General features: G+C 43.8%; 2 protein-coding genes across 3 annotated transcripts in view; one reads left to right on the top strand and one right to left on the bottom strand.

The window, feature by feature from the left end:
- The window catches only part of DNAJB11 (DnaJ heat shock protein family (Hsp40) member B11), a 19,450-nt gene extending 6,496 nt beyond the window's left edge, over positions 1-12,954 (top strand). The window contains exons 3-10 of one of the 2 annotated variants that reach the window (XM_084846914.1): positions 1,008-1,105; positions 3,268-3,400; positions 4,580-4,722; positions 5,263-5,345; positions 7,037-7,094; positions 8,257-8,368; positions 8,552-8,711; positions 9,778-12,954. In XM_084846914.1, coding sequence (XP_084703040.1) covers positions 1,008-1,105; positions 3,268-3,400; positions 4,580-4,722; positions 5,263-5,345; positions 7,037-7,094; positions 8,257-8,368; positions 8,552-8,711; positions 9,778-9,842 — 852 coding nt within the window. In that variant the 3' untranslated portion in view covers positions 9,843-12,954. The remainder of the gene's footprint in view (positions 1-1,007; positions 1,106-3,267; positions 3,401-4,579; positions 4,723-5,262; positions 5,346-7,036; positions 7,095-8,256; positions 8,369-8,551; positions 8,712-9,777) is intronic. The other variant, XM_084846915.1, reaches the window with a different exon arrangement.
- Positions 12,774-23,949, bottom strand: LOC146351237 (endothelial protein C receptor-like). The gene is made up of 4 exons (XM_084846916.1): positions 23,526-23,949; positions 16,342-16,593; positions 15,187-15,456; positions 12,774-14,400 (listed from the first exon to the last, which is right to left on the bottom strand). The coding sequence occupies exons 1-4, from the start codon at positions 23,599-23,601 to the stop codon at positions 14,288-14,290; spliced, it is 711 nt and encodes a 236-aa protein (XP_084703042.1). The 5' UTR covers positions 23,602-23,949; the 3' UTR covers positions 12,774-14,287.

The following is a 23,949-nucleotide window of genomic DNA, read 5'->3' as shown; positions in this document are numbered from 1 at the left end:
ACCCTAAATGTGTAAGAATTAAGTGCTGGATTAAGTGGGGCTTGCTTTTCAGTAAACCTAGGACTGGGCTGCAAAGTAACTGAGGGAACAGTCCTGTGGGGATAGTCGGCCGTCTCTGAACTCGGAGGCAGCCAACTGTCCAATGCAGGGCGGGCAGAGCATGGAGAGGATCTTCTCCTCCATGCTCTGGCCGCCCTGCATTTGTGGCTAGACAGCTGGTTTCAGCTGCCTAGCCAGGGCGTTTCATAACTGGGCGTGGGGGTGGCCAGATGGTGCATAAGAAGCGTCATAACAGCACTTCTGCAGTCTCCTCCCCTCCCTGCCCCCAGGAACACCCCCTTTTTGCCTACTCCACGCTGCTCTTACAAGCGCGGAGCCAGGGATGAACCGTGCTGCCTACGAGGCGGGGTGGGTGGGAAGCACAGTTTCTGGGAACTGAGGTTGGAGCTCTGGCTCTGAACTCGGTTCCCAGAAACCGAAAAAATCCTATGGCCTTCTAGACGCTGTCTAGCGGCCATAGGAGTGCTCTCTGAGTAAGGCAGAAATCCTTTAATATTTGATAAAAGTCAGGGGCAAGGAAATAGTATTTTGTATTGCAATCCCTCCTATAATTATCACTGGCTTGAAACTGGTGGCTGATGTATAAAGCATCTGTAGTGCCAGTATAGAATCACAAATTGTAACTAAATATTGTCATGGATATTATACCTAGGTTTTGTAGTGCTGCTTCTCTTTCATTTTCACAGTCCCAAAAATAACTACGTTCAAAATCTTCCATCAGCCTTAATGTTCTGATATTCACTTAGTCTAACAGTTACACATTTTCGGCTTTCCTAAAGCCTCTGCGGAAGACATTTTTCTGACAGGAATCAGTGATACATGTTTTTGCTTGATGTGGAAACATTTAGGGTCAGATATGGGTTCTAGCTAACTGCTTGGAAACAGTTATAGAAGCATCTTAGTTAAAGCTTAGTGTAATACACACGTGTACACTTTTTCCCCTACAGGTGTTGTCAGATGAGGAAAAGCGAAAGCAGTATGATGCATATGGAGAAGAGGGGTTGAAAGAGGGTCACCAGAGTTCCCATGGAGATATTTTTTCACAGTAAGTGTGTTTTTCTTCCTCCAGACCATCTTGCACGACAGAGCAAGCTCTACCTTTAAATTCAGTGTGAGGATATCAGTGTTGGTTCCCCTGCAGCCACTATTACTGCCATAGTTTATTGTTGTTCTGTTGCAGTTCTTCTTTACTTGATGAGTGGAGGCTATAAGATTACATTACAGCATTAGACCCTCTATCCTGGAAAAAGGCCCTGCAACTGAAGCCATATCACACAAGTGAATAAAACATTTGTTCAGTCATAGACTAGACAGGGAAGTGTTAATGCCTCTGAGACAAAAGGCAGAAGCAACCAAATCTGGCTTCTATCAGATCCAAAAACTTTGAAGGGCAACTGCAAGTCCAAAGAGAATGGCTGGATCTTCAGCATCTTGACTATTTGTATTTATTTATTTAAAACATTTCTTGGCCGCCTTTCAGGACAGAATCCCTCCCAAGGCAGCTTACAGCAATAAAATACATAAAAACAGTAAAAGCAACAATAATAATAAGTGAATGGCCATCTATGGGGACATTCTCCTCTTCCTGACCAGGATGTGAGGCAGCCTGACAACAGATCCTTTCACATCCAAGGTGAATGCCCAAATGGGAATTATTTTCCAGATTCTTGGAAGCAAAGGCAGAAGCAAGAGTCACTCCGTTCTGTGGCCTCTGGGTCGCTTGTATGTATTTAAAATTATTTTAAAGTTACCCTTTAGGGCCAAGCCCTTACCTGGTGGCTTCCATCATATAAATACAGAATCACAATAAAAACAAAGCCACTGTAAAACTTACCAAAAACATATATAAAAAAATATAAAAGCACCATAAAAGACAGCAATAAGAATCAGTAACAATAAAATAGCCACAAAATAACAATAGCAATAAATAGCAACATCCAACTTGGTACAATATCATTAAAACAAATAAATTACTTCAGCACTAGATCACTTAGCAGCAGCGAAAAAGCAATTTGAAACAAATAGGTCTTCTAACAACCATTTGAAGGCTTGCAATGATGGGGCCATACAGACCTCCATTAGAACAGAGTGCTGTATATACATGGAATGGAAATTGTATCAATTTCCCCATGATTCCAAATGGGTGGTCCTGATTGGCCCATATTGACTGACATTAATTTAGTTCTCAGAGCTGATAGCTCTTTAGGCTGAGAAACCATGGTAGCCTTGGTGCAGGAATCGCCTATCTCAGGGTCACATCCTCCGTTCAGAGCTGGATTGGCTCTGGCTGATGTCTTGGAGGCTGAGGAGAAGTAACTACGAGCTACAGTATGGTTTGGGAACCTTTGGCCCTCCCAGATGTTGACTTGGTTCACACATAACTGCTAGTTATGGGCTTTATAGCCCATAGTTAGCCATGTACTCACCAAAGCAAGTGAGTGCACTGCCTCCCACACACTCACCTCTTCCATCTTGTTTCCAGATTGGAAAACAACGCAGGTTGTTGTCATGACGTAAGAACCCAGCATTCTGGGTTGTTTCTCTTTCAACAACCCAGAGTGCCGAGTTCTCACATCATGAGAACAACCCAGGAATGGGGCGATCCAAAAAGAAAGCAGAAGTGATGAGTGCATGGGAGATAAAGCACTCAGTCCAATGTGGCAACAGCTAACTTTGAGTTGTTTAACCCATAGTTAGCCATTACATATAAACTGGGTTGTTGTGTTCTAGAACAGGTTCATTTAGTGCATATGACACTGAAGAGCCTTCAGTGTTGTGGCCACCTTTCTTTGGAACTCCCTGCCCCTGGAGGTCAGGCAGGCACCAACACTATGTTGCTTCCGGCGCCTCCTAAAAACAGCACTGTTCCAGGAGGCATTCCTTAACTGACCAGCTGTGGTTTGATTGGAATTTGGTTTTAAAAAGGCATAATTTTAATACGATGTTTAATCTTTAATCCTTTTACTATTTTACCTTCTATGTTCACCGCTCCAGAAACTGTTTTAGATATGGAGCAGTATACAAATACTGTAAATAAATAAATACTGGGATGACATGATCACTTGAAAACTCACCCAGGGAAATGGCACTGTTTTTGCCCATGCCTTTCCTGCCTACTGTGCTGTCACTGTACTACCAGCTGAATAGGAAGGAACCTCGCATGTCCATTGTCTTTCTTTAAACTAATGATTGCACGCTTCTTTACAGTTTCTTTGGAGACTTCGGTTTCATGTTTGGAGGCAATCCTCGTCAGCAAGACAGGAACATTCCAAGAGGAAGTGACATCATTGTGGACCTGGAAGTTACACTGGAAGAAGTATATTCAGGAAATTTTGTGGAAGTAAGTTTGCCAACCTACATTGAGCCTCCTTAGCTTACTTAAAGTCTGGTTGCCAGGTGGTGTATTTTATTAAGAACTGACTGTTCTGAGCATGTGGCAATGATGAGCTCTTGTCTGAACAGAGACATCAGAGTAGAATGTAGACCAGACATGAATGAGAGACTATGTTGACACTTTGCATCTGGAAATATTTGAGATGAGTCTATTTATCGGCCTTATTAAAGAAGAGTGTCCTTCCTGTGACCTGCTTGGTATAGAGAAAAGTAGTTCATTGCTATCACTTTTGTATCGCTATTGAGAGATTGTAGTTCTCCTGCAACTGCTGTTAGTGTGAGGGATCTTGATGTTAAATCAAAATGCTTTTGCCTGTGCTAGTACCTATGCCTTTAACAGACCACACAATGAGGTATGTTGTTGTTGCTTGAGTGCCTAGTGGCTGGTCTTGAGGGTATTAAGGCAACAGATGGCAGTGCTAACGTTCCAGTGGAACAGCTGCAGCAGTGGATTGTTCTAACTAAGGTTTATGCTAATCAAGCTTTCTGCCTTTTGTCGTTATCAAGCAGGCATCTTTCAGCAAAATATCTGCTGCCAAGTTAATTGTGCTTTAAGAGTAGAGGGTAACGGAAGAGAGGTTTGCATTGCTTCTTGCCATCTCTAAAGCCCTATGTGTGGTGAAACAACACCATGTCCTTCCCCTGTCCTCTGTGTAATGCCAGAAGATTTAGGATGGAGGGCAGGGACTGGCTCATATTTAATTTCACTTCACTGCTTCTTTGAAGAGTAAAAGCACACTGAGTCTCTAGCACTGCTTTAGGATGGGAGATGGATCCCTCCCCAGTCCTCTGGCATGCTCAGAGGACTCAGAGAGGAAGGATTGGTGGCAATTACAAGCAAGGACTGGCTGGTAAGCCAAGCCAAAATTTGTAGATTCCTGCTGCATGTACTTAAGCATCTTTGAAATAAATGGTGCTTACAGCATTGACTTTTGATCTGCTATGAGAGAAAGCAGGTCATGATGATTGCTGGGCTGCCTTGTTTTGTGTAACTCACCAGTTACAGAGGCTATGCTGGCAAACCAAAATAAATAGGATGTTTGTCTCCTTTACTGATGTCAACCGGACTAAGTGCTCTATGTGATATAATTTGAATGAGAGAGAATGATTCTGTCTCTCTTTGCAGGTTATTCGAAACAAGCCGGTAGCAAGACAGGCACCAGGCAAGCGGAAATGCAATTGCCGGCAGGAGATGAGGACAACCCAGTTAGGCCCAGGGCGTTTCCAGATGACCCAAGAAGTTGTCTGTGATGAGTGTCCCAATGTCAAGTGAGTCTGAGGTCCTCTGGCTCTTTGCACATGTCTTTTGTAACCATGTATAGCTATTGAAAGGAGCAAGGCAGGAGGACTGGTTACATTACCAGTATGAGCCACATGGTGGTGTAAAGTATTGTTCATCTATGGGAATGAAAGCCGGCAGGAGAAACTGTTTAAGTTGGAAAACCTTCTGGCTGACTGGAGCTTGAACAGTTGCCGTATCAATGCAGCTTCCCTGAAAGCACTTGTTCTGCCAAAAAGCAGAAGTGCTTCCATTGTGGTGTAGAGTGGAACCTGTGAATGCTTCCTGCAGCATTCCTGTAGATGGCTTCTTGAGTCATCTGGAAATGGCCTGAGCCCAGCCAGGTTTTGTGTTTTTACTGTTGCTTTATGGATGAATAATGGAGTAGGCTCAGCACCACAATTCTGGAAAACATGTAGCACAGTTGCACAGTCTTGATAGCACAGTCACTAACGGAAAAACATACTTGCCTGGTATAAGCATGTCTTCTTTTTTCTTATTGTTTGCTGCCATTCTCTCCTGTTTCTCAGACTTGTGAATGAAGAACGAACCCTAGAAGTGGAGATAGAGCCTGGTGTGAGAGATGGCATGGAATATCCCTTTATTGGGGAAGGTAAATTATTAACCCCTGACATCTTATTGGAGCTGAGCTAGTAGAGAGGATTTATGGAACTTGTAAGGAAGTTGGCAAATTCTGTTACTTTTCAAGTTAAGGGAACCTGCTTCAGGGCTGGAACAAATTCACCTTTAAAAAAATGTTTTTAGTTTTCACTTTACACTTACAACAATAAGAAATAATGTATCAACATGAAATCACAATTAATACAGACTAAAGACATTAAGGAGCCTCATTAATCTGTTGAGTCAACCTATATTGGCAAGTTCTGTCCATGAACAGTTTACCCAGCACATTGTTCTTATGCAGTCCTTTAAAAAGGTGCTTTGGAGTCAGTGTCTTGGGAATGATAATCTCTCTCCTCTTATGCTTGCAGCATAATGCAAAGCAAAGAAAATATTGGGACAAGGTCTCTAGGAGAAATAAACATTCACAGAAAAATAGTCAATAATTAAGTTTGTACCTTGGGACCAATTTGTCCCCTTTATTTCAAGTATAGTTGAATTCCCTTCTGCCCAAATCAGTTTTGAAAAGAGGACATATGAACATAAGAAGAGCCATGCTGGATCAGATCAAGGGTCCATCTAGTCCAGCATTCTGTTCACACAGTGGCCAACCAGCTGTCGACCAGGAACCCACAAGCAGGGCATGAGCACAACAGAACTCTCCCACTCATGTTACCCAGCAACTGGTGTACATAGGCTCACTGCCTCTGGTACTGGAGGTAGCACATAGGTATCAGGACTAGTGGCTATTGATAGCCTTTTCCTCCAGGAATTTGTCCAACCCGCTTTTAAAGCCATCCAAACTGGTGGCCATCACTACTTCCTGTGGTAGAAAATTCCATAGTTTAACTATGTGGTGTGTGAAGACGTCCTTCCTTTTATCTGTCCTGAATCGCCCACCAATCAGCTTCATGGGATGGTCCCGGGTTGTAGTATTTTGAGAGAGGGAGAAAAATGTCTCTACCATGTCTCCCCTTACCCTCCTTTTTTCCAAGCTAAACAATCCCAGCTGTTAATACATGACTCCTGTATCACTACTGGAGGCTTGAAAATTTCATTTGTGCGGAAAATTCTGACAGTGTCCAGGTAATGTTTGATGAGGGAGTCTTGAATAGGACTCTTGGATCCTGGAAATAAGGATTTTTTTTCCTCACAACTATTCATCGTCATGTTTCCTTAACCCTGATCCTGGAACTGGTGCCAGTGCTTACTCTTGTTTCAAAAATATTCCAGATTCTCCATGAACGCACATATTGATCAAACCAAAAGTATATTTGTGCAAGTCTTCATTCTTTAGCTAAGTTATTCCAAGCATTAAATCTTGTTTGGTGCACAGCACATCATATCTGCATTATTTAGAAAAGGCTGAATATTCATATTTTTATGCACAGACCTTTCTGCTGACTAGCATAGCATAGGCATCTATACTCAAGCTAACCAGTTGTTGGCTTACATGGCACTAACAGCTTATATGGTTATCTCAAATCTGAACAAGCTTGAGTGATCTGTACTGGTGTCTTTTGTGATGTCATGGATATTGGACTTCATTAAAATGGATCCTGGTAGATCATGTGACTTATGGAAAGCTTAAAGAGAGAAATTGGGTTTGGGTTTCACTGTTGGGAGATAAATAACATTCTGAATCAGTTGAACATAACCTAATCCATATTCAAATTTCTTCAGGTGAACCCCATGTTGATGGGGAGCCAGGCGACTTGCGCTTCCGAATAAAAGTTCTCAAGTAAGTTTTCTTTTGCTTACTAAGAAAGTTATGATTTTTTACTGTGTTATCTCATCACTGAACAGTGAAGTTCCAGGAAAAGGGTAGGATCCTGAAGCAGAGGAAGCCTTCCTCCCCCTAACACAAATGACCTGGGGAAGTTGAATGCCTTCTGGAAGAAGGCTCTCGCTGATCCACATTGGATTTTTGAGGGTGATCGCATCTTAAATCAAGTTGGGATGATAAGCATCTGGGGAAGGAGGAAACCCACAAAGAGTTGGTGCTGTGTTCTAAAGATGGTTCCTTCTTTGCGGCTATAGGGCACAGCCATAGATATCTTATTGTGTTCCTCTTCTAATGCCAGTATTAGATTAGTACCCCATTGCACAGAGCCTTATATGTAGCAGCAGGCTGCACAGGACTTTGTATGAGACTCTTCAATACATTCACCAGCAGAACAGACATGAGTGTTAGGCTGGGGGGCCACAAGGTAATTTCAGAAAGGGCACCCAAGTTCAAAGTGTTTGAGAAACAATGCCTGATAGCAATCTGCATCGGGGTTAGACAGTAGAAAATAAGCTCTTGTCAACTGACAAGAGGGAACAAATGGACAGTTCCAACTAACCCTACATTTTCTGGGGGATATGCAAGAGTTTGCTGCATTCAGGGCTCCAGCAGCTACTGTACAGCTAATGAGTAGAACTAGAAATGATCTCCCTGTCAGATAAGGGCAAGTATCAAAATTGCACTGACGTCAGCTCCAGTATTTTGCATCCCTTTGCTCAAATATTTTTACTCACCAAGCTCCAAAATGTTTTGATGGATTCTTTTAGAAAATTATCTCTTTCTGCAAAGACTTGGATAGATTTGGTGGCTTTAAGAAAAGGAGTGACAGAATCACGGGATAATTTCCAGTCCCTTAGTCTTTTTAAAAATTTAGAGCCCAATCCTATGCAAGTTTAGACAGAAAAAACTTCCACAACTCCCAGCATTCTCCATGCTGGCTGGGAAATGCTAGAAGTTAGAGGACATTTTTCTGTCTAAATATGCATATAATTATGCCATTAATGTTATTTTTATAGACTGGAGAGTTTGATGCATATACTGGAAAATGAATACGTTGGTCAAAGTAGATGAAAACAAGTAGAAAATGTTAATATTCTTCAAACCTCTTTGTCTACAGGCACCCAGTCTTTGAACGAAGAGGGGATGATTTATATACAAATGTGACGATCTCACTGGTTGAGGCTCTTGTTGGCTTTGAAATGGATATTGCCCATTTAGATGGGCACAAGGTGAGGCTGAGGATGACTTCTATTTAGAAAACACTTCCAGAGTAGTTTCCTACATTATTTCCATAATACTTGCATCTGCTGGCACAAAAATACACTATTGTATCCTTGTTACTGATCTGTAAAAGAGTTGCCCATCAAAAATGCTAATCTTGTTGTACAATCTCCACCACCCTCCCTCCATAGGTCCATGTTGCCCGGGATAAAATCACAAAGCCTGGAGCCAAGCTGTGGAAGAAAGGAGAAGGTCTTCCCAATTTTGACAACAACAACATTAAAGGCTCCCTAATAATTACATTTGACGTAGACTTTCCCAAAGAGCAGCTGACAAGTGAACAGCGGGAAGGTTTGTATTTAGGTTATGCATCCTAGGCCAGTACTGTAATGGTAGATTTCCGGATGGACTGATCAGTAACTGCAGTTTTTGTGTATGTTCTTCCTGCTGAGATCAGGAAGTTATTTTGCCCTCTACTATGCCCACCTTAAGCTATGTAGGAGCACCATAGATTATTTCTGCCTCTTTCATTTTTAGCTACTATGTTCAGAAGGACATCAGATCTATTCTGCTAAGGTTTATGGTAGGGCTCCACAATCTGCAGCCCGCATGCAGCCCCCGAAGTGTCCACTGACACCACCACCGAGTTCTCCATCATTTGTACTCCACTCCCTCCCCCCCCACATACAGATCACTTTTTTCCGCCACTGCTAGCAGCAAGAAAAGAGTATTCTGTATCAGGATCACTGGGTAAAGGGGCTGTCTACTCCCTCCTCCATAGATAGTCATACAGATTGCTGGGGTGTATGTGCGTACATGCCTGTGAGTGTATGTGTGACCCCTGAGGGCTGTATCACATGCAGCCCTTGGGGCTGAAAAGGTTGTACAACCTGGCTCTATGGCAGAAAGTATTTCTAAAACCAGTAGGCTGTGTGTGGAATGCGCTGTTCTTCACATATCCTTCCATGGATTTGCTATAATCTGCCCTCAATATGTATCTACTATAAAAATTCTGATGGAAGTGATCTTTCAGGGTTATTGCATGTTCTGGAAAAGCATGGGGCAGGGTGGGACAGCAGCCATTGCTGCTTTGCATACATTTTAAATATTGCTCATTAGCAAACAGTGAAGCTTGGTTAAAAACTGTTCACATCTTTGCCAAGTGCCTTGCTTGTTCCTAGTCTGCTTTAGTTAGTAGCCAAGGTAATGTCATTGCCCTTGTGGCACAACTGTTCTTGTTATATATCTCACTGTGGGAGTTTATCTCAGAACTGTTTTGGAAGAGTCAGTCCGAAAGGATGTGAATGGAATGTGCTGGCTAAGACTTGAAAAAGCTTGAATTTGGTTGATTTTTCCTTTTGACATATTGAGGGCATTTTGTGCTTCGTATGGTGATCATTCTTACATTGTTTTGCAGGTCTCAGAAAACTGCTGAAACAGGCATCTGTGCAGAAGGTGTACAATGGACTGCAGGGATATTAAAACAGGAAGCAAATGGACTTTGCTGCAGATGAATGAAATCAGTGCTGTAAACTGCAGTCTTTTCTTCTGGTCATTGTAGAACAAAGCTGAGGGGTGTTGGAGTGACCACTGAAACCTCTATTTTTTACCAATAGTGAGGTGATTCTGGGACAGATCAGAAGATGGCAACAGATATTTCGTTATTCAGGACACAACTGGTGCTCTATTTGGAGCAGTTAGGCTCCAACAGTCGAGAGATGTGAGGTGTTTTAACAAAAGTACCACATTGAAATTCTGGTTTTAAAATATATTTTGATGTTACTTTTTTCTTGCCCTTCTGAATGAATTTTTATCCCTCTGTTGTACCTTGTATCTCCTCTGTTTCAGGCATTCTTGGGCCCAAGTTTGAAGCTGTTGGTTAAAAACGTTTCCTCAATGTCCTGATTTTTGTTATCTTGCAAAAATATTTAGTCCTTTATCTCTTATTCTAATGGATTTGGAGCATGAGAGAACCTTATCTCTGCAAATTTCAGTCGTTACCTGCATTGGCCTCTTTCCAGTGAAATTATCCAGATGCTTCCTGTTGTTCACACCATGGAAGTGTTCTTTAGGCTTTCCCACCCCCCACGGCTCAAGAGGGGCTCCTAGTTCTCCATGAGCACTGTGACAGTATGTGCCACTGTTCATGAAAGTTTGGCAACTTAGTATGCATCTCTGAGGTCGGCATCAGTACTTACCATTGAATTTCTAGAGACTGTAATGAAAGTGTATGAATTTGTATTCTGTGGTTTCATAAACAGACAATCCAGCAAGTAAAGGCTATGCAGTCAGTTAGATGGAACAATTAGCTTCAACGTTTGGATAGACACTGTTTACACTCTGGCCTGTCGGGGGGCAGAGAGAATACTTTTCTCCATTATTCGAAGTGAAGTGAGGGCCTTGGTGCTGATAGGCAGTCCGCTCACTGCACCTAAAGGAAAATGTACCACCCTACATTCACCTCCATTTTCAGGCAGCAGCAGCAGCAGCTTTTCTCCTATTTCTTTGACTCAAACTATGTAAGGACACTTCCTCCCTGGCATGTGGTTCAACAAAATTCAGTCTTTGCATTTCATGCAACTGATTTAAGCCAGGATAATTCTTCTGTGGGAACCTTGGAGCCAATTCATCTTCTATGTAACAAATAGGTTTGCAGCCGTAGACACCATAAAGTGCAAAGTGGAGGCACAGACACCAGGAAGCCTTGGAGTTTCCTATATGTCTACAAACAATTGCCTCCATTTCATACAGCATATGGTAGTGTACTCCTGCAAACACTGGCGTATACGCAGCACACACTCTTGCATGTGATTTGGCTCATAGTTCCAATGGCTTAGCAAGGCTTTTAGGATGTGTTGGTTTCGCATACAGTAATGCAAGGTATAATGTTTAGGGGGGTACAGAGGGTTTTTTTTCCTCACCCAAACAGTATCTTAGCAAATGTACACAGCAATATCAGTCTTATAATGAGTTTTGTATATGTTGCAATACTGCTTATATTTTCTTTAGTGAAAAGTTATTTGGAATTTCTCCTCCTGGATCCCCCCCCCCCCCAAAGTACTGGATAGTGACCTGAGAGTGAAATGCTGCTTATTTTCTATGTTAAAGATAAAAGTGCTGAATTGGTGGCTCCTAATAATATCTGAAATAACAGCCACTGAAGTTACCAGTAGCAATGTATTATCATGGTACATGTTATGGAGGAGGATACCATTATCTTTGTGAATAGTGAACTAGCTAGAGACAGGCTAGCATTAGAAAAACGTCCACAAAGCATTTATAAGGTAGAATGATTTTATCGAAAAAATCAACTTTTGATAATTCAGAAAGCCCATTTCCCTTCTCTCCTTATCCCAGTTGGAAGTATTTTAGAGGCTTTGATACATAAATGAGACAGACCTCCAAGGAGAACGAAAGGGCTTTCAAAGGCTGCTTTTTTTTTAGAGCCCCTGCCACCTCAACGCAGAAAACCACCTGCCTGCTATTCTGCAGAAAGCAATTTTGGCTTTAACCCAGAGAGGCTTAACTGAGTAGCTAGCAGAAATTCTTCAGAGCATTTGTCAATGATGTGCAAGAAAGTGCTTCTTGAGAAGCAAGAAGAGTTGGCTTCTTGCTCAGTCCCGTTGCAAGGCTAAAATGTATGGAGTTATTTCCTAATATTATAGTTTCTGGTTAGAAACTTGCTGCTGCACTCTTAAGAGTGTCTACAGAAGGGGAGTAACTGATCCTTTGAACAGAAAAGTTCTGTTTAAAGGAGAGGCTCAGTAATAGCTTCTAATAGCCATTGTTGAAACTTGTCATTGTGCATTTTATGCTATAAAATTGGGGTGCAGGGAGAGACATGGTGTTGGAGGTATAACAAGGTGTATACACCCCAAAGATCTGCTGGGGTGTAATACGTTTCCTTGGGTAATACCTGCCACCCCAAATTGTCTGCAAGGTGACCTTAATGATGCTTTTTTTTAAGATTGGGCATTAACAGTGCAGTGTCCAACTCTAGATCCAGAATAATTACATCTCTACAGGACCAAAAAACCCATCTAGTCCAGCATCCGATTTCTTCAGTGGCCAGCCAGATGCTTTCAGGAAGCCCACAAACAGGGCATCAAGGCAGTAGTCCCCCCTCACTGTTTCCCCCTCCCCAACAACTGATGTCATATTGCCTCTGAGGGCTGGAAGTTCCATCTAGTCAGCCTGTTTAATAGCTGCTGATAGACCTTTTCTTCATAATTTGAACCAGTAGCCATCAAAACATCTTGTGGCACTGAGTTCCATTTTCAAAACCATACATAAATCCCATCTCAATACTCTTCATGCTGTTGGAATGAATTAAATAGTCGCTGTAATAATTCCCACTTTCAGGATGCTTCATCAGAAGAGTGGGGGAAAATAAAGGAGCCGGAAGAGGTCCAGGCACGTTAATTCTTTTTATGCTGTGCTTTGGAGTTTGTTCCCCATGTCCACTGATACGGGTGGAGCATGTAAGTATTTATTATTTGTTAAACACCTCATAAATAGATTTTTCTCTGTGTTGTACAGTGCAATTTAAAACAATAATACAAGAAAATTGCAATAAAACAATAAAATCCAGCACAACATAAAGCCAAACAGACATATACTGATACAACATGATAAAATATAACACAAAAACTGAAACCACCACGAAGTAAAACTTAAAAGCCTCAGCACAGGGACTAAAGCAGTAGACTTTTAATAAGGGATACAGAATGAGTGGCCCTCTGGATGTTAGACTGCAACTCCCACCATCCCTCACCACTGGTGGTGCTGGCTATGGCTGACGGGAGTTGCAGTCCAACAGCATCTGAAGGGCTACAACAACTTGCCCACCCCTGTGCCTATGCATTAGTGCTGCCCTCCCCAAGCCAGCATCCTCCTGAAGTGTGGGACTACAACTCCCACCTTAGGCTGGGGGTGATGGGAGTGACAGTCCAACACATCTGGAAGGTACCAGTGCCCACCCCGTCGGAATGTTGTGGCCCTTCAGGGCTCTTGCCGCTGCCACAGGCTGACTCTCAAGGAACTTCATGGGGACAGCAGCAGTTTTCCTATCACTGATTTCCCTTGCCAGGCTAGCATGCGGTGTGGACTTGAAGCACTTCCCAGGCATACAACATATGCCTGCTACTAGTCATGGGAGTTGCAGTCCATTGACATCAGGAGAGCCACACATTCCCTACCTCTGCCTTAAATGGGTGGTGGGGGTGTTAAGGCTAAAATGCCCAAGAGAACAGAAAAGTCGTAGCCTGGCATTAAAAATATAGTAATGTGGACACCAGTTTGAGATTCTTTAGGGAAGATCATTCCTGAGCCGGGAAGGGTGGGGGGTGGTACCACCAAAAACCTTTCTCGTTGTCACCCTCTGAGCCTCAGACTCAAAGAAGGGCTTCCCTGGACTACCTTAAGACACAAGTAGGTACATACAGGAGGAGGCATTCCATCAAGTACCGAGATCCCAAGCATTGTAGAGCTTTGTAGGTCAAAACCAGCACTTTGAATGGGGCCCAGAAATGAGTCAGAAGCCAAAGCAGGCAAGAGAAGACTGATGCAATATGTTCATAACACCTGGTCTCAGAACTCTCCTGGTCATGTGTTGCATTAGCTGAAGTTTCTGGGCTGTCTTCAAAGGCAGCTTCATGTACGATGCATTATAGGAAAGCAGAGGTTGAGCGGAGGGGTCACTTCTCCAGGTAGGAAAGAAAAAGACTATGGTACTAGTAGTCTTAACTGCTGCTCTAGAGCTCTCACCATACAGGTAGATAGGAGGTGAGGAGGGATACAGATTTACATAGACATTTTTCTTCCCAAGAAAGTTAATCAGATGTAAAGGTCCGCATCATTTTCTTTCATTGAGCTTGGTTAAATCACCTGGGAAGCAGCTGGTCCACATAATGTCACAGTGCTTAGTGCTATCTTTTCCCACCTGTGCATAAGAAGATGCAAACAGCTAGGCCCATTAGAGCAAGGGTACCAATGCTGATGCCTAGAACCAGCGGAGCATGTGGGCGTCCTTTCCGTTTCCCTGTAAGGCAAAAAGAAAGGGTTTGAGAGTCTTTCCTGTGTCTTCAGTGGGTGGATGTAGGGCTGAGATCTTTTGGATCTAAGACCAAGCTAACTCCATATCTCTAATAAAAGTGTTGCAGATTTAGGCCTGCTTGTAAAAGGAGCCTTGTGGATGATGATCTGTTGGCGGTGAGCACCATATGCTTGAAGTGCCTTCCCATCTCCAGTTAGGGCCATTTCAACCAATGGCTTCCCTGGAACAGGAGATCCTGCATTTGTCTTGCAGGGGAGAGAATCCTAGAAATGTCTGTTGTTGGTGTACAGACATGTATTCTCTCTACGAAGAACAGCTGAATTCCGAAGCTAACAGAATATGCAAAGCAATACACACATGTATTACAGGCATAATTCTGCTGTTAGGGGCAAAGACAGAGGGTTCTGAAGCCCTGACCACCGGAAAATCTATGCAAAATCCTCCACCCCCACCCCCCACACACCCCAGCACCATCTTCTGAAAATATGGGACATTTTATTTCCCTGTTTTCATCCTAGGCTTCCACACTTCCCTGTGTTAAAGACTAGATTTTTTTTAAAGGAAAACAATGACGTGGTTCCTAATGGGCAGAATTCTGCACTCCATTCCAACATACGTGCTTGTGGGGTGTGAGCACAGCAGAAGATACACATCCTTGCTTTTGGGGGTCTCGGCATTATTTTTCTGACTGATGCAAGGGTTGTTTGGACACCCTGCCTCGCGGGAGGGGGGATTGATTCTCAGTTATTGTATAACCATTGTTTCACCTACCAGTCAAGGCTCCTTTCATGGAGGCGTGTTCCCTCACAAACTTGATGCATGTTTCCTGTAGGAAGAACTGGAGGCTGCTGGTGCTCTGGGGAAACTCGTTCAGCTTGACGCAGGCATAGCTGGCCACAGCAGTATCTTCTAAAGGCACCCAGCTGTGGTTGGTCGCATGGAATCTCACGAATTCGGTCCCATTGAGCAAAACCTCATAGGAGCTGCTAGTAACGTTCTCAAAGAGCTGGCAGCCTATAGTACATTGTACTTGTAGGGGGTCTGCAACCAATGGGAACATGTTAGAAAGATACTCCCTGCACATAGCTTTGTCTCTCTTCCACACATGAATGCTTGTAATATGCTGACCTGTCCCCTGTTTGAGCATCTCAAGAAAATGAGTGCTTTGGCCACCCCGAGGGACATTTCACCCATTATCGTATGGCAACTGCTGGCTCTCCCAAAAGTGTCCCTCTACAATATGCATGTTTTTAAATAGCTATCTTATTATATTCTCACTTTACGTTTTTAGGTATAACCCTTAAAAAATCCCTTTGATGTACACCTACAAAAGTAATGTGGGCAGAACAGTACCGACAATGGACCCAATTCACCTTTGCTGGAATTGGTGTGGAAGGGAGACCATGGGAAGTCATTGGCCTGTCTGCACAGTTCCCTTACCTATGTATAACCAGAAAGGTATGGAAGAAAACTATTGGGAAGTAGCTCCCATGCTGCTGCTGGTAGTTAGGAGCCAGCACTCCATTTTCAACACCTGGCAGGTATGGAAACAGTGCCATATTCTGCTAAACTCAGTACAATTACTGTCCTGGCTGCAATTTTATAGGGCAGGGGTGAGCAACTTTTGACCGTCCAGATGATGTTGGACTGCAACTCCCATCACCCCTAGCCAGCATGGCCAATGGTGAAGGATGACAGGACTTGTAGTCCAACCGTATCTAGAGAGGCACAACTCACTAAATTTGACTACCGGTAAATGGCATCATAGTTTCCCCCATTTGCAAATCCCTGGATATATTATTTAACCAATGGTCATGCTATGTTCCAGACTTTGGTATTTGGCAATGCCATCTTCTTGAGCAATAAGACAGTTTTTGTGAAAACTACTACAGCCGTTACCATCCTGCTCCCCACCTCCTTACTCACATTGTACATTCCGTTCTTTAGTAATGATGGTGACCAGACCCTTGAAGATCTCTAGGTACTGACGCAGGTTGTCCTCCCTCTGCTTCCAGATGTCTGAAGACTCCAATGGGTGCAGCTGACTCGCATTGAGTTGCCCATTGTGGCTCTCCAGGCTATGGGTGAGTGTCCCATCCAGAGTAGCATTACCTACAAATTCAGCTACAGCTTTCTTTGGAAAGTAGGCAAGCTGGACCATGGTGAAAGCATGAGATTCTGAGAGAGATGGCGGAACAAGGAGAGATGAAGGTGAAGCAGAGACCAAAGATTTAAAAACCCACACTCTATGGCTACCCCTGAATGACTGATGGTCTCAACCCAAACTTTTCCCATCCCACACCTGTAAATAGGACTGAAAGGGGAATAGCAGCAAGGCATCTTTTTACACTATCTGATCCTCCCGTTCTTTTGCTCAGAGAGTGTAACCACAGATGAAAAGGCTGAGAGGCTGCCAGAAAAAGCAGTATGCATTCAGGAAGGAAGGAGTTCCCTGCCTGGTTTTTCCTCCAAAGAGATGCTTCCCTGCCCATAGCACTGAAAGTGGCGCTACTTGGCTGGCTGCCCTCCCATTATATTTCCCAGACAGGCTGGCACCACCCTTTCCTGTGGCCCCTTTGGCAGCCCTGTTACTCTTTTTGCTCACAAGCAAGAAAAGCAGCTAAGGGGGAGACAAATCTGCTACTTCCTCCATTGCAGAGGGAATGAGCAGAAGCGGAGCATCCTTTTGACTTCTTCCTTCTAAGACCCGTAAAGACATCTGTTTGCCTTTGAGAAAGAGGCGAACAGCCATCCCAAAACACAGTCACTAGCACTGGTACAGGGGAGCCAGGGCTGGCAGGGATGCAGCACCAATACTTGTTTATTAGCAGCCATGCTGGCGTCATCTGCCACCCCGCTCAGACTTCCCTGTTCCCTCTGAGCTGAGCTGCAATCCTCACAGTAGTGGGGGGGGGGGGAGGACAAATTTTCCCAGCAACACCATATTGTTCCCTGTTGTAATGTAAAGCATTGTGGGGTGGCTTGGTCTTGAATGGGCAGTTTAGATACATTAGCGTTACAAAAGACCTGCTCCTGGTGGAGATGAAAACTGCTGGAATGGGTTTGTAGATATGGATCAGCACAGCTTCCTGACTGTTTGGGCTCTCCTTGGGGGCATGGCTATGGGGACTGTCTTGATGAGCACCGACACTGCAAAGCTGACCACTACAACACTGGCCCCTAGACCAGAGGTTGGCAATTTGTGGCTTTCCAGATGTTTTGGCCTACATCTCTCATCAGCCCTAGGTAGCATAGCCAATGGTGATGGGATTATGAGAACTGTAGGCCAAAACAGCTGGAGGGCCACAGGTTTCCCACCCCTGCACTAGACCCTGGCCTTGAGTTGACAGTTATCCAGATAAGCACCATACTATGGTCACCCAGGGCCACAATGGAAGCCATCGAGGTAGAGGACTTTTTGTGCCACATCTGGGTCTGAACTATTTTCTTCAATATGCCTTGGTAGATCTTCTTCATATGCCCATGGGAGTGTGTTATAGAGGAAGAGAGTTTAAGCTCTGGTGTTTGATAGAGCATGGGTGCTGCCTGCCTTACCCTAGTTGTCTCTACACAGAGGAAGGGCAATGTTTTTGGCCACGGGCTGCACTGCCCAGGGTCACATGTGTGTGCAGTCATGTTCACTTGCCCTCTTCCCACCCACCCAAACCAGATCATGGGACGAGAGGTTTTAATCTCGACCTCCTCCCAGCAATCCTAAACAGGATTGCTGGTTTGGAAGCAAAGTTAAAGCCTCTGAGAGTTGCATGCTGCCAACAGGCTGCCCAATTCTGCCCTACAGTATGGGACATCTTGTGTATATGGGCTGAAAGGAAGATGACAACAGCTCATTCATTCCCTCCATCTATTTGTTGGTAGAGTAGTAGGGTAATGATGGAGATCCTATCTCTGCTGGCATGTAGAACAAGCGTCTTGGGGCCAGCCCTGCCATTAGGCAGAATGAGGCAGCTATCTCAGGCAACTGATTTTGACTGTTATGAAAGGGCAATAAATTGTTAATTTATTATTGTATTTTTACTACCAGAAATATGGAGAAAGCACCTGTGTGATTTCCTGCCTCAGGTGCTAAAATAACTTGACTGGCTTTAACTGGGTTTGCACAACATGAGGGTGGTTAATAAGCCATGGTGGCTTGTTAACCACTGCCATGCATGCCAGCTGATTTCCCTAATTACCCTTGCCGGGTGCAGATCGTCGTGACATCCAAATCCAGCAAGGGTGGCTGGCTGGGGTGGTTAACAAACCACCCAGCAACCCTACAACAGACTGTGGCTTCTGGGTGGTTTGTTAACCACCCAGCCACCCACCCTTGCTGGGTTCAGACATCACAACAACCAGTGCCCAGCAAGGGTAATTAGGGAAATCAGCCAGCACGCATAGGGGTGGTTAACAAGCCTCCGTGGCTTATTAAACACCCTCGAGTTGTGTGAACTGGCCTTTTGAATATTATCACCTTGACTTGGAAACGGAGGCAGGAGTGCAGTTTGCTACTCTGCCTCGGGCAGCAAAATATCATGAACAGGCCCTGTGTGATACAGAAAGGAAGATAGGTCACCAGGCCTCATGGCTGAAGGAAATGATGACCCAAGACATTTTGTTGCCTGTAGCAGAGTCCAAATGGCATCCCCATCCTGCTAGTACCAACACTTTAAAAAGGCTTGCTTCACCATTCAGACACAAATTCTTGCCTTCATTTATCCTGCCCTCATGATGCCACCTGAAGCAAGTCCCTTCAGCCTGTTGCATGGCAGGGCTGGCTGTGGCTGAAGGCAGTACAGTAAGGAGAAAAATGGTTTGATGAAGAAAGCCCTTACAAGGGCCAGATTCCATTTTGCAGACGCTAATGAGGGCTGTATTCTAGTGGTGGGTAGGGCTGAAGCAAAAGGGTCTGGGCCAAAAAATACCAGCATATTTTAGCTCAAAGCTCTTAGGGCATTTCTACAGAAGGCTTTTATCCCGCACCTTTACCAGAGCTTCTGCTTCGGATTCTTTGTTGGGTTACGATCAGCTCCTCTACTTGTGCTTTTTTCCAGGGGGTTTCTTTTTTGGCCTTTATGTTTCATTATACAGCCACTAGATGGCTGTGGTAGAGTGGAATTGCACAATTACACTCTATAAATATAACACCATTCAGGAAAATACTGCACGTCCCTCAATCTAAAAAAAAAAAACAACCCACGATAATGGGCACAAAGCATGGGAGAGGCCCTGGGGGATGATGACGTAGTATAAAGGACCCACAAACTACTGTGAGTGAGCAAAGACAAGTGCACAATAAAAGCCTCAGGTAGAAAGGCTCTAGCATTTCAAATGTTTAGAATGGGGGGGGGGGAATTGCACAAAAAAATGGAAGCCGTTCAGTGGCTGGGAGGAAGGGGGCATGGCCATGTGGAGAACCTCAGGGGGCTGGATTTGGCACCCAGGCCTGAGGGCCTGCCTTACAACAATCTTCTAGAAGGGGAATTTGATTGGTGTGACAGGGTTGGAAATGTGTGTGTAGGTTTGGAAATGCCTTCTGAGGTTGGGACAGGGTTGCAACTTCAAGCAGTGTGGAGGGGATTGTGTAGACTATTGTCATATCTGGATCTTTTACACTGGTAATGTTTTTAAAGGAGTCCTGGGTGAGGAAGACCCTGGCTGCACTTTCACGTCACTTTAAGGCCAGAAATCTGCAGATGCTTACAGCCTCTTCAGTCCTTAATGTTTTTGGGTCTGAAAGCAAACTACAGGAATACTTAACGTTTAACTTTATTCTTAACAGCCTCTTGGAACCTCTTGTATGATATGCTTACAGGCCTTTGGAACTGCCCAGGTCATGGCAAGTCCTCAAATTACCACCTCCTTAATACTAAGAACATACGAACGTAAGAAGAGCCCTGCTGGATCAGACCAAGGATCCATCTTATCCAGCATTCTGTTCACACCAACCAAGGGAACCCACAAACAGGACATGAGTGCAATGGCACCCTCCAGTTCCCCAGCAACTGGTGTACATAGGCATACTGCTTCTGACACTGGAGGTAGCACATAGTCATCAAGAATAGTAGCCATTGATAGCTGTCTCCTCCAGGAATTTGCCTACTCCCCTTTTAAAGCCTTCCAAACTGGTGGCCATCACTACATGTTGTGGTAGCGAATTCTAATGGAATGTCACTAAATTGTGAACTCTGCCATGACATCCTCCTCAATTATTAAATGACAATAAAAATATAAGTAAATTATTACTCTTATCACATATAGATTGAAATTACTGCATAAGCTGTTATCCATAGAAATTATCTTTATCAGTTAACTGCACTCTACATATTAACTAGAAGTAATTCTGGAGGTTTTAACTTCCTGGTAGAACACCTCAGTGTTTGTCCATCCTGGGTATCTACTGGGTCCTGCTGTTACTGATCAGATTCCTCTTGACAGGATAAGCTATCTGTTGGTTGATTGCAGCTGGCATCTGACCTTCTGACACATCTGAGGAACATCTTGGGATAGCTCTTATATCATTACGGCTACGGCACAATAGGTTTTAATTTGCTGTCTGTATTACATAAGACCATGAATATGGCTGTTCTACAACTACACCCTTAAGGTCCCAAGTACTAGTAGAATAATTTCTCTGGCAACCCTGGTTTAAGTAATGGAAGGGCACAGGCTATCTTGTCTAAATAATATTTTTGTTTCAGCTTCTGGATTTCCTTCATCCTCCTGTGACTGTCATTCATGCTATGCTGTAGTAAATCATCAGTTATAGGCAAATTAGCTCTAATCTTCCTAGTAAGAGTTGAGCAGGGACCAGCCTTCTCCAATGGTATGCACCTATAAATCCATGTGGACTTGTACAAATCCCCACCACTGTCAATGGCTTTCTCCATCAGATTTTTGACAGTCTGGACAGACATTTCTACAAGTTCATTTGACTGAGGAACTGCTGCCACTTCTCAGTCTCCACTTCTGACACCATGTAACATTTCTGGGTCCCAAAGCAAACTAAAGGAATGAGGAATAGCCTAACATATAATTGTATTCTTGGGAGCCTCTCAGAACCTCTTGTACAACTTACAGGTCTGTGGAATAAGTGACTATAGAGAAAGTCCTCAAATTACCAATTCCTTAATACGAAGAAAATATAATTAAATTATAAACTCTATCATTACAACTCCCACTTTGCATGACTGGGTAAACAAACCAGGATGGAGAGCTCTTTGTGTTACATCCAAACCCAGCATTATCGTTTATTGCACTCCAGCCAAGATTGTAAACCAGCCTTGAACCATGGTTTGAAGTTGGCTTACAAATCCTGGTTTAAGCACAATAAACCACCATTCTGGGTTTGGATGTAACATGAAGCTCTCCCCTTCCTAATTTGTTTACCTGGTCACATGAAGGGAGAAGCAAAGCAGGAGTGAAAGGTTTGTGCACACTAGTATGCAGCTCATTCACAATGCCATTTAACAAGCCAGAATTGCTAGCTTAAATGGGCATGCGAACATGGTCACTCTCTAGCTGTAACGTCTTCTCCTGACCGTTCTCTGCTCCATTTCCAATATGGCAGAGGCAGGGTCCTGGTTCATATAGGAGAAGAGTAGATAGATGGCCTGGCCCATCATAGCACTGTGGAGGAGAAGCTGTCTCTGTAGGCCACATTCCTGACCCTGAGTTCTTAATAAAGCAGAAGTTGCATTCGATATTGAGAGTAGCACTCATCAAACAGTGGAGTGTGGGCAGCTGGAATGTGCATGTGTGGAATAAGGGTGCATGGGAGAACAGGAGGCATGTGTGTGCACATGGGAAGGAACTGCAAGGATTAATATGAGTGGGTCATTGCTCAGGATCCAGTGAAACTGCATACCACTCTTGTAGATGTGCCCTACCTTAAGGGATAATTCCTTATTTCAGAAAGTCATTGCTCCGTAGAACATAATGGGCATTTCTAATTGCACAATATAACATCTCTGGGGTATCTTCTTTAAAAAATGGATTGGGGAAGTCTGTCCTGGTTGGACCAACAGGAGCTGTTCCATAACAGGATCTTAAACATGTCACTGAAGTTGATTTCTAGTTCCACTTTGCGTCTTGCACTGTTGTTTTTGCCAGACACTGAGCTGTTTTGAAGTCTCACTTACAAATCATAGCTAGGCTTTCCAAATATTCGTCATCCTGATTTTTTTCTAAATTACATAACACCTTCATTCTATTTTTTATTCATTCATTCATTTATTTACTTCATTTATTTAAAACATGTATATACCGCCCTTTGTCATATCAGATTTCAGGGTGATGTACAGCATATAAAACACACACATTCCAGATAAAGCTTTAAAACAGACTAACAGCTCAATTGTATGCACGTTTATTCAGAAGTAAATCCCACTGTGTTCTACGGGGTTTACTCCCTAATAGCCGTGTTTAGGTTTGCCACCTAAAGCTTGCTCAGTTAAGTCAGTAAAATCTATTTAAATACCTGGTAAATAAAAATGAGTTTGCCTGACATCTAAATGATAGCATTGTTGGCACCAGGTGAATTGCTTTGCAAGGTGCATCCCATAAACTGGGGCACCACTGCTGAGAAAACCCTCTCCCTTGTAGGTGATGTCTGAAGAAGTACACGGAGAAGGGTCTCAGCAGGTAATCTTAGAGAACAGGCACGTTAATATGGAAGGAGAGATACTCACATAGATCAGACACATATGGATCTCTAAGCAGTACAAATCCAGCATCCCCCTCCCCCCACTTAAAAGTTTTACAGAACAAGTATCCTCTCAGCTTCATTAATCTACACTTGAACATACACAGTTCCCAGCCCTAACAACATATATCTTTACGGCAGTAGCAGTCATAGGGTGCTTCCAAACAAGGCTTTTACAGTGCAATCAGCCTGCCTTGTTCATTGAATTCTACAGGAGGTCCATATAACAATGTCTTCTCTTTGTAGCCCTGCCATGTTTCACACCACTTCTTCCAACTTTTTTCTTCTCACAAAAAATCTGTTATGGAAAAGAAGATAAAACAGCTGCATAATGCCTTTTGGGGGCTCCTAGAAAGTTAGGAGCCTTCAGTCTGGAAGCACCCTTGGAGAGCAGTGCCTGTCCACTTACCTGCACCATGCACCCAGTGGCAGAGAGACAGGAGGAGTATTTGCAGGAGCAACATTCCCATTGGGTGATGGCTCATTTGCAAAAGCCAGGAGCGCTTTGATGCTGAAGGTGCTGTGAGATGTTACAGTCTGTGGAGGGGAAGCCCAGCTTTTTATCCCTCAAGCCACTGCGAGCTGTTTTCCTTGGGGAGGACAAGCACACCACCCAGAGATCCGCCTCTCTAACTTGTCCAGCCAGGACGGGAGGAGGGAGGCCTGGGTTGGTTGGGAATGGGAGGGTGGGGCATGTTTTATATCTTCCTTCCAGTGTTCTCATCTGAAGCAGAGGAACTGACGCCTTTTCCTTGCCAGGCCTCGCCCCTCTTCTCCCCAGCTGTAATGCTGCCACATCCCAGACTGTATCTGGGAAATGGTTTTAAAATACC

Source organism: Heloderma suspectum, chromosome 3, assembly GCF_057233095.1.
Source record: "Heloderma suspectum isolate Gila_16-S chromosome 3, 16-S_ref, whole genome shotgun sequence".
NCBI classification, from domain to species: Eukaryota; Metazoa; Chordata; class Lepidosauria; order Squamata; family Helodermatidae; genus Heloderma; species Heloderma suspectum.
This window is presented reverse-complemented; position numbering and strand designations above follow the sequence as displayed.